At 44.5% G+C, this 11,196-nt stretch overlaps 1 protein-coding gene across 1 annotated transcript; it reads left to right on the top strand.

The window, feature by feature from the left end:
• The first annotated feature begins 1,813 nt into the window (after positions 1–1,813).
• LOC127316968 (uncharacterized) lies at positions 1,814–5,332 on the top strand. Its single transcript, XM_051347471.1, has 4 exons — positions 1,814–1,962; positions 3,835–4,164; positions 4,301–4,561; positions 4,753–5,332. Exons 2-4 carry the CDS (start codon positions 3,843–3,845, stop codon positions 5,028–5,030), a joined length of 861 nt encoding a protein of 286 aa, XP_051203431.1. The 5' UTR covers positions 1,814–1,962; positions 3,835–3,842; the 3' UTR covers positions 5,031–5,332.
• Positions 5,333–11,196: the final 5,864 nt, after the last annotated feature.

Here is an 11,196-nt window from a genome sequence, read left to right as displayed (position 1 = left end):
CTACATAATTAATAATCTTGATGTTCTGTCTTAATGCTTTCAATCCTATCAATTGCCCAACTGTAATTTGTTCACCCAACACTTGTCACTTGTTATTGGAGAGTTACCACTAGTGTAGATCGCTGAAAACCCCGGTCCATCTCTCATCATCATATACTCGTTCTATATGTCATTGGAAGTAGTATCAACTATTTTCTAGTGCCATTGCCTCTGTGTTACTGCTACCGCTGCTGTGTTACTGTTACTATTGCTCTCATATTACTGCTGCTTTCACATCACCCGTGTTACTAGTGCCTTTCGAGGTGCAGCTGAATTGACAACTCAGTTGTTAAGGCTTATAAGTATTCTTTACCTCCCCTTGTGTCGAATCAATAAATTTGGGTTTTATTTCCCTCGAAGACTGTTGCGATCCCCTATACTTGTGGGTTATCAGCCGCCGTCAATGGCATCGTATCCCGCGTGCGGCCGCCCTTAAAAGTCCACCGGCCGCATTCCTCCTTCGCCCACACCTCCACTCGCACCACCACCGCCGCAGCGCCATGAGGAAAAAGAACGACTTCGAGGCCTTCGGCAGCGGCAACAAGAAGGGGACGCAGAGGGTGCCGCTGCCCGTCACGCTGGGGAGGCTGATGCACGAGAAATGGATGCCGTGCAAGGCCTGGTGGGCATGCAACTGCCTGGCGGCTGGCGGCTCAGCTGCCGTCGGGTGCCCATCTCCCCGTCCCTGCGCGCGAGCCTGATCGGATCGTGGAGATCCGGCGAAGGAGGCGGTACCTGCCGCCGGACCTCCGCGCCGATCCGGCGTACGCCATCGACTCTGAAAGTTAGCGTACCTATCTGTCGATCGAGACGGATAGGAGGAGGAGGGCGGGCTTCATGGGCAACAGGGATTTTCCCTTCGAGCGTCCACCGCTGACTCGTCCATGAAGACAGCAGGCGTCGACGCGTCGTTAGCAGGCGCCGAAGCGCGCGCAGTACAACGACGACGCCTACGACTACATCGAGGCGCTCGCGTACCATAACGAGGAGGTCAAGGACGATAACGATGACTACGTCGCTGCCGTCTTTCACGAATGGCAACAGGCCATGGCGGAGGGCCGCAATTTTGAGTTCCCCGAGAACATGACAGATGACGAGATGGCGAAGCTCGGCGTCCTCGTCTCCGAGAATGACCCGCCTGTGCAGCCGCCGCTGCCCCGCTACGCCACCGGCCTCATGCCGCAGGGCCTGTCGAAGGATGAAGCCCTTCGACAGGCGCTACAGGACTCGGCCGCGCCACAACCGCCGTCGTACAACCCCTGGGCTCCTCCTCCACAGCCGCATCCCTGGGCGCCTCCACCGCCGCCACAGCCGCATCCCTGGGCGCCTCCATCGTCGCCACATCCGCATCCATGGGCGCCTCCACCGCCGCCACAGCCACAGCCCTGGGCGCCTCCACCTCCAGCACCGCCAGCGCGCTCGGCGTACGCTCCCCCGGATGGCAACTGGCCGTGGGCGGTACCGGAGCTCATCGTGCTCGACAGCGACGACGAGGCGCACGCGTTTAGGTTTTTTTTTCATGTGTTAAACTATGTAAATTATGTTTCATGTTAAAAAAAATGTTTCGATCAAAAAATGCGTCGTGCCGCTGGAACCATCCGACGCAACCGGACGCGCGATCGATTTGGACCGTTTCAACCGACGAAAATGGTCGCGCGAGGATTTCCGGACGCTAAAATATGTTACGCCGCTGGAGATGCCCTCAGTCTACACGCGGCAGGACTACAGGGTAAAAGCAGACTGCAAAGATAGTGACTTGCGGTGAATACTCAACAGGACCCAAAGCAAAAGAAAAACCCCCAACCAACCCTTCTGCACCTCTTCATTGCAGTTCTCATCACCGAGAAAGTTCCCCAATTCCCAGCAGCGGCGCGTTCTTCCATCCGGTCCAAGAGTGCTTCCTAAATCAACATCCTCAATCAGGTATCCGACTTTTTCGAGCGCTTATCTGATTCCTTTCCCGATACGTCGCTTGGTTCTAGGGGTTTGATTTTCTTTGGGAGGCGGCCGGGATGGGGATTCATCGGATGTTCCCAGTTTTAGCAGCATTCTTCTCCCCTCTTGTTGTGTTACTACCGACTTATTCGTACTCCCTGCATATCTGTAGTTCTGGATATCTGCGTCAGTTTTGAGCCCGCGAAATCGGACATTTTGGTCTACGCATCCCTAATTATAAATTTTGCGTTTAGGGTGTCCGTACGACAATTGCTGCCACTCCTAAATCTAAGATTGTATATGATCAATACGCAGTACTTTTGATGTTTGTGGGCCTGTCAAAATCTAAAATAACACTCATTTTGGATAGAGGGAGAACTCCAAGCAGTTCGAAGAATCGCAGGAGATTTCCAGCCCTTTCTAGAAAGGACTTTGCGCACATGGTGCTCAAACACGGGTTAGGGAGTTGTCGTTTAGGAATCGTTCACCACGTGTAACAACCTAATCCTACATAAGTTCCCTTGCGTATTCACATTTGTTGATTGCCAAAAATGGTTCACGTTGGCCAAAGCCATACTGTCGTTCTTCCCGATTTGTTTTTGTTAATTTTGACGGGCCTAGTGTATTTATTCTAGAGTGCTAGAGAATGAGTTAATATCTATATAGGAAGCATACAGCAGAGATTTGCCTTAGCTCCCAAAGAGGAAAGGAGATAAGCTCATTCTGTCATTCTTTCCTGTGCTGTTTTCTCTTCGAGAAATCAGCGGATTTTGCTTCAAGTTAGTTGGATTAGTCACCGACCCATGGAAATTACAATGTCTTTATAACTGATTTGCTTCACATATTGCTGCATGACATACTACTTAAAATGAAAATGTCAAAGTAATAGCACTTCTGTAGATTTGACTCAAAAATATTCTATCATTTCTTCTAGTTACACTTGAACTTATAACCAAAATCTTTGTCACGTTCGTTTGGAAGAACGTTAAAAATTTACTAGCAAACGTGATGATCAAGTGTGCAGGTAGGATAAAATAACATAACTATTTTTGGAACTCTTTGAAACCAGTTCGGCTCATTGCCACGATGATGTTGTGGCCAATCTGACATTACCAGAATCTTGACATGTCTCATGAATGCATTGATCATTTTGTGTAGTGCAAGAAATAGCACTCGGTAGCTCGATGACAGCTATTAGAAAAATTAACAAACTTCGGCTGGCTGAGCAAAATTGGGACATCTTTTGATGTTTATAATTGGCAGGGATTGTTAGAAACTAGCCCACATGTCTTTTCTGTGTGTGAGGTTTATATCTGAAAATTGATAACTGCTATGCCTTTTGTGGGCCATAACAATATTTTCCTTGGAAGCTAAATGAGAGAACTTACCTTTGAATTTCGTTTGATGACGATGGTTTATAGTCTCTAGTTTCTGCACTAAGAGAATAATATACTTATCGATTACAATTGGTTTTTCATGTACGTTTTGATCTCCTGATGCGTGTTTCAATTTTGAGACTTCAGCCCAGGCTTCCTCTTCTTTGGAATTGAGCATTTACTCCATACTTACCTTTTTCCTGCTATTGACATGTATTTTCTCCACCTTGGGACTGGCATGTTGCTGAAGCACACACGCAAAAACAGTGCAAACTTATGCAATTTAATTTGAATTAATATCGACTCAATCATTAGTTATTTGCATATTATCATTCATGATCTCTGATGAACAGCACCATTTGTTTTTCTGATCTTTCTTGAATGAAACTTCTGTTCTATGGATTGTATAATAGTGCTGCTGGCTACTGTTATCTCTTGTCATGCATGGCATCATTTATCATTACTCACAATCTCGTTGTTTCAGGCTACATAATGGCTCTATTAGATTTTATTGAGTTGAGTGATGATGAAGAGATTGTTGTTTCGGAAAAGAATGATGAAGAGATTGTTGACTTGAGCAGTGATGATGAGACTGCTGATGACTACCGCAATGATTTCTCATGTGGTAGCCCTGGTCAGCACCCAACAACATTGTATGATGGGCAGGCTGTGTTTGTCGCAGAGGGTGAAGGAGAGGCTACCGAGTCAAATGCAGAGGAAGCTACACCATCCTCTTCTGTTATGGAAAAAGGGTCTCTTGATATAGCTTCATCACAGAACTGTCCTCACACTTCAACAGCAGTATCATTTCCCAGTAAATTCTTCTCCATTCCTTTCTTAGTTCAGTAGTACGTTTATAATACAAAAAAACATCATGAAGAAAACATTGCCATGATTCATCTGATATTGATAGTGAGAGCATTTCAGAGCCACTACTTGTTTCTCTGCAGGCCCTTCCATCTCTGAGAAGGCTCTGACTTTCGAAGCTTGTGATGCAAACCTGCCGAGAATGAAGGTGAAACGCCATAGGAAGATCTTCCATGCTGATACACTTTGGAGAAGTCCTAGGCTTGAAGATAAGAACAAAGGTCATAGCAAGTCCATGGAGGAGCTGGCAGTTGATCTGAAGAGATCTCGCATGCTCGAAGAACAGCACACTTCAGCTGCATCACAGAATTGCTCTCACACTCCAGCAGCAGAGACATCCCCAAGTATATTCTTCTCCATTCCTTTCTCAGTTCGGTAGTACATTTGTACTACAAATAATTAACAGCAAGAAAATATTCCAATGATTCATATTTGGAATTAAGAGTGGCGCTGTCTTAAGAGCCACTTTTTTTTTTTGCTGTAGGCACTACTTTGATCTCTACGAAAGCTCTAACTTTTGAAGCCTGTGATGCAGACTTGGTGAGAGTGAAGGTGAAACGTCGCAGGAGGAAGCCTGTACATACCGATACACATTGGAGAAGTCCTAGGCTTGAACATAAGAACAAAGATTGTAGCAAGTCTGTGGTAGAGCTGGCAGTTGATCGCAAGAGGTCTCGCATGCTCGAGGAACAGAACACCCCAGCAAGGACCCAGAAGAAGACCAAGTTGACCCTCTGCACCCGATGTAGAATGTACGAAGAGTATGAGAAGAAGACCAAGTTGACTGAACATGATCCTTTTGAAGCTGTCTGAATGTAGGTGATCTATAGTTTGTCTGAAGGTTGACAGAACCAGTGAGCTTTGGGCTTTTGAAGCGTATTATGATAGACTAATAGCTGGCCGTGCTGCCCCATATATATGGGTGCTCTTCTCTTGCGAGCCTTGGACCACTTGGCCACTTGGGGTACGTTATAAGTTACTAGTACTATCTAATTATGGCTTACTATGTCTCAGGTGCCTAGTGATCTCTACTTAGCCTCGATGACGTCTCGATCAAGTTGAACAAAATATGCAACCCAAGGTGTTATTAATTTACATGCACTTAATTTCAGTAAGTATGGAGTAAATTATGTCTAGATGCATTCAAATTTAGATAAATCTCCGACACATTTCGTGAGATGGAGGGAGTACAACATTCTACTTCTAAATGCTCCTAGCATACCCGGCCATGCAGGCCATCCAAAGGGGCACATTGATCTGGGTCGTTGGTTTTGGCCAGCGACAGTAAATTTGTTGCTCACTTTCACCATAACCGTTCGATGCGGTAATTGTGTTTTCACTTGTTGCTGCCCGTTTTGGGTCCCTGTACGATGGGCCCTAGGGCGTGCGGGGCAGCCAGCCAGAGGCAGCGACACCAGCTCCCTCACATCGCCTTCCTTTCTGTGCGCGTTGGGGCAGAAGATGGTGAAAACCTAGATCGGTGCTCCCAATCCCATGCCTCCTCTCCTCCCCCAATCCCGGTCCCCTCTCCTCCTTCCCAATCAGCCACCGACCCGTGTGACGCCAGCTGCGGCGGACTCGCCCTTCCCCGCGCACGAGGAGAGGAGATCAGGGGTCCTCGACCTGGCGGTGGTGCGTGGTGGCGGTGTTGGAGCTCGGGCGGCGGGGCTCATTGGCTGGACGCGTGCGCGCCCTTCATTTCGTCCGGCGACGGCGAGTTAGTAACTCAACGGAGCGTGGGCGCCGCCGCCGCCACCTCGCATCGGGAGAGTGGCCACGGGGCACTGCCGCGTGTAGCGCCGGGAGGTGAGGGTCACCGCCGGTCGCGGCCCTCCTCCTCGTGGTCGTCTCCTCTACAATGCCTCTGTCCCCAGCCTCCTCTGCACGGCCCCGAGCCTCGGTGTCATGCTACCTCTTCCCCACCTCCTCTGCATGGTTTGACGTTGAGACCTGGCGTCGCGCAACCTTTGCCCCTGTCTTGGCGTTGCTGCAGCATGGGACAAAATCAACCGTGTTCTTCCCCTTCCCTGGTGGGCTCTCGTTTCTTGACAAAGTTCAGTCTCGTTTTTAGTTATTTCCATCCGATTTTGGACATTATTAGGTTGTTGAACGCCAATCCAGGGGATGCCTTTGTACATAAACCAGATCTTGAAAAGCATATGGATAATCCCATAGTCCAGCAGCTGCAAATGGAGGTCAACTACGCTGAAACCAAAAGCCAAAGCCATCATTACAAGAAATAGGTGTTGATTTCAACTTTTTGTCAGCATCATTTTTATATTTGTAAATTGCAGTATTGTGAGTATAATCTCCATGTGACTCTATCCTTATGGAGCTCAATAAGGTGATAGTAGATCACAAGGTTGCAATGCAACTCAATAAGGCGATTGCAGATCATGAGGTTGCAAGGACAACTGGTTAGCAATTCTCCAGCTTTATTTTTATTATGTTATGAGGTTGCAAGGATAACTGGTTAGCAATTTCTTCGGCTTTATTTGATCATGTTATGCAGCTCAAGAAGCAATTCTTCAGCTTTGAGGACTTGAGGTCCTACTGGTTCTCACAGAGGCCACATTCCGAAGGATTGTCTTGTGCCCAGGTCCATTTTGTAAGTTAGGTTTGTCAACTATAATGAAATAGAGCATGTGTTTTGGGACTGTATGTTTTCTGAAACTGCAACTGGCTTGCGATGGCCCATTTATGTGCGTGGTCGGTGTTTTTGTATAAATGAATTGATGCCACACTTGAATATTCAGTGTGTGTCAGATGTGAGTGATGAATATTCACACTCTTGCACCAGATCGCTTCTCTTCTTTTTCATTCCGAACTTTTTTTTGGTGTTCCTCTCTGCCTACTGGCTTTTTTTTTCTCTCCGCGGTTCTTCATGTCCAGATTATGCCCATGGCCGTATATGCTCCATCTCTGGGGTCATCGGGTTATTTTCCTTGGTCTGCTTCTATTTTATGGTACAAGTATGTTTCTGGCTTCACTTCTTAGTTTGATTTCCCTAATTTGACGCTAGCTATACTGCATTGTATATTATTTGTGACATACTTGGTTGTGGCATTTTAATCAGCCTCAACAGCCACGCAGGTGAATCTGCTGGAATTACAAGGACTGATCTATACTAAGAAGCTTATTGTTGAAGATGCTGCTGGTGCATTGCAAAGATTGCGGTAGCACCACTAGAGAGGGTCAGGAACTGACTTCAGGTATGGACTGCTTAATCCTTACAGTTTCATTAGTTGTGCTAATTGCACAAGTATTTAATTGATTTATTAAATTTGGAGAATGCATCTTTTTGTTAATTTGTAGGCTCGAACCGGAGGGTTTCAATCCCTTGGGATCATCGGATCCTTGAGGAAGTTGTGGAAATACAAGTGAATTCAAGGTTTTTACAAATATTGTTGGGAAACATGCCTTAAGCTTTGACTGTCGAATTCAGCATGTTGATTTTGAGCTCTGACTGCTGAATTCACAACATTGATTTTCATGCTTTGATTTCTCAACAAAGGTATTTTATTTTACCCTTTTCTGTACCGTGGATGGTTATCTAAATTTTGTTGGGTGCACGTTCTCTGTACAAAAAAGTGCTTCGGAGGTCACGCTTACTCCTTGGGCTCTGGCTGATGGGAACCTTTTCTTGTTGCAAACTTTCCTGGTTGTGTCATAGGATTATCACCATTCCAAACCATGGATATTTATAGTAGATGATATTGACTTATCCATCTAATTATTAGTATTTTAACTCTTTCATACCTCTCTTTTGCCACTCGCTTCGGCTTCATGCCTACAGTTTTAAACTTGCTATGCACAACCTCGGTGTTCGTTGTATGATTGTTTCTCCAACCCATGGTTGCTAACATGGTTTTGTAAGGATCTTATTATGGTCAGACAGAAGAATACAGATAGGTTGCAGTATATGTTGTGCATTTATGCTCTTCTCTTATCCACAACAAACAAATGATTTTGTGTCTTTCTTTTTAATTTTTGAAAATGCATTTTGCAGAACAATGCTGCATCTTATAGAAATATAATCGAATTGTAGCCTGGCAGTAGCATTTTCAGTTGAGAAGAGATACAGTTTGTATTTTTTAGCAAAATCTAATTTAAGTGAAACTTTACTACATGTGTAGAACATCAATCCATGTCCGACATAGCCCTGTTCACTTGCAGAGATTGATACCTATGATCGTGTGTTATAAGTCATAACAAGTACACCAGTCAGTAAAAAAACAAATACATTAGTTAGGCACAAAATCCCATTCCCAAGATATATTTCCAGCATGCCAGGTTTTGCAGTGTGTCTATGTCCATAGTGAATATGTTTATTGCTTTCAAACTTCTATCCCAGAGATTTATTCCCTTTGTTTTTCGAACATAGCAAACTACCACAGAAGGTGCTACAAGAATTTATCGACCAAACTCAGTGTAAATATTGGTTCTCCTGTTACACTGAGACCTTTCAGGAAGACATTTACATTGAAATAATTTAGATAGGACTACGACATCACATTAAGGTATATGTAAGATACAATAACCTGCGTTAGAGGATTTGTGTATCATTATTAGATTTATATGACAATCTGAGTCTTATTTATCGGTTTGATTTTACATATATGTTTGGATGTTGGTAAATGAGAGATCTCTTTTCTTACAATTGCAAATGCCTCTGCAGGGCTTAGCAGATGTCATGCATCCTATTAGGAGAACACCAAGAGGGTCACAACACTCCAATGCTATGGCAGTTGTTCTCTTTTACTTAGTATCACATCTGAAAGTCAGATTCCTTTGTGCATTGATGCATATACACAGAAAGATATGACCGGGGCCATAAAATTTGAGGTTTGATTATAAAAATTTCAGTCTTTTGGCTTTCAGTATACATCTATTCTTGTTTGTGTGTAAGGGAACTCACAAAGTTTGCGTCCATATTTTTGTAAGCATGCCACCAAATTATATGTCTTCCATATTTTGTTAGAGCAAATTAGGTGAGTTTTATTGACCTAAAGCAATTCCATATTAAAGAATCTATACTTTCCATAATGAACATGGTATTTGAATTTGCATTGCATTTGTTTATTGTGTCATGAACCTATACTTTGCAATGCTTGCATCTTCTGTTGTACTTCACAACGCAAACAATTTTACACATAGGGCAACAAGAGCACGATGATGTTAAAGATTTTGCTTTTAGATGTTGCAAAGCATGCCCCAATTTAAAGGACATTTCATTGCCATCGTGGAAACCATTTAAATTCACCGTCTTCAGTTCTGCATGGCCACTAAATTATTGGTGGATTATGTGTTTAAACGGATTTTCTAATAAATTGATTAATCTTAAAAGATATGGTCAATCCATGGCGGTCAATCCATTTGAAAGTGCGCGGGACACGCTGCTGATGCCATCACCTCTGTTTGAAAGTGAGGAAACTTGAAGTAAACAAACATCGCCTTTAGTAGGTATAGAAGCAATTTTTATTTGCATTCACCGTTGACTTTAGAAGCTTTGCCATCCTTCGGCATGTCGCCACCTACAACTGCATGCCTTCATGGAACGGCTGACATTCGTGTGATGTGTTGCCGCCCTCATGTCAAGCGGCTGCTCGAAGAGGATGATCTGAAATACACTTCTTTAAAATTTCCTACTATTCTCTTAGGGTTCTAAAATGTTTAATATGGTTTGTCCTCTATCAAGTGTTAGGTAAGCCTTGGGGCGAGCAACGGATGGCGTGGATGGTCGCGAGAGAGTACTTGGTCAGCTTATTAGATGGGTGGAGGGAATGGAGTGAGGTGTTATAGATCAAGGCAGAGGGGTCCGGAGATAGGTTAAGAGGAAGAGCCGTTAACGCAAATCATGATGGAGATGAGGGGTATCAACTGAGAATAGTGATGAAAATTGTTTAAGCATGGCAAATATTTGTAATAGTTTTTGGTTCCCATGGTATCGGTTAAGGGGCTGAGAATCTCAAACCAAACTTTTTTCTAAGTAAAAATATTCTTCTTGCAATAATAATTATCCTTTTATGCTTCTTTTGTGATGCTAGCTTTTTTTAGTACAATAACCATAATATGGTGGGGGAGCTTATACAAAAGCATAATAGCTGAAAAAAATAATGCGAAAGCGAACTAAACTGTCATATCTTCCTGCAAGACCCCAATGGAATAGTGTTTCTGCCATATACTAATTTTTGGCTAATTCTTAGTATTAAAATAAGCTAAACCTTATAGTTTAAATTCTAACTTGATTCTGCTGTTAGCGCAACGGGTCATCTAGTTTTACTGAACCAGTGCAATATCAGGGTCACAAATAGCAGAGTTATGTGCAAAGTGAATGGAGGTAACAGTAATGCATACTTTCAAAGGTGGCTGGGGTGTTCCATGAGTTGCCTGCAATTTAACCTGTGCTGACACCGTAGAATACACAACTTGAGGTCGAATTCAATATCAGAAGATCCTTATGCCAGTAACAAGTCGAACTCAAGGTCAGAAGTTCTTCATCCCAGCAAACACAAGATAATGTGGTTTGTAGATTACTCAAACTATAGCGGGTAGGTGCATAGATATCATTACAAGGCAAAAGGCACGAAGACACATGACATGATACACAAATTACAGTAAGCTTGAGCTTTTCGGTCTCGGCTCATGCAGGCATACGAATAATCATCAGTCATTCAGTCGTCGTCCTCGGGCGGGAGGCACCCAAACACCTCGAGGTATGCAGACTTGAACGCAGCAGTGTTGCATCTGTCGATCTCCTCCTCGTAGCCGTGGGGGGCGTAGACGTAGCCCTTCTCCTCAAACTCCTTCCTGATCTCCTCCTGGTACTCCGCCATCTCCTTGTCATCCTCGTCGCACAGGTCGGCGACGTGGTCGATCTTCCCGGTGCGGTGGTAAGACTCGCGCTTCCAGTTGAGGATGTACTCCACCCTCTCCGTCGGCATCATGTTCCTTGACGAAGGACGATTAGGAGCTGCAG

Source organism: Lolium perenne, chromosome 7 (assembly GCF_019359855.2).
Source record: "Lolium perenne isolate Kyuss_39 chromosome 7, Kyuss_2.0, whole genome shotgun sequence".
Classification (NCBI taxonomy): domain Eukaryota; kingdom Viridiplantae; phylum Streptophyta; class Magnoliopsida; order Poales; family Poaceae; genus Lolium; species Lolium perenne.
The sequence above is the reverse complement of the archived record's forward strand: the minus strand, read 5'-3'. Positions and strand labels throughout refer to the sequence as shown.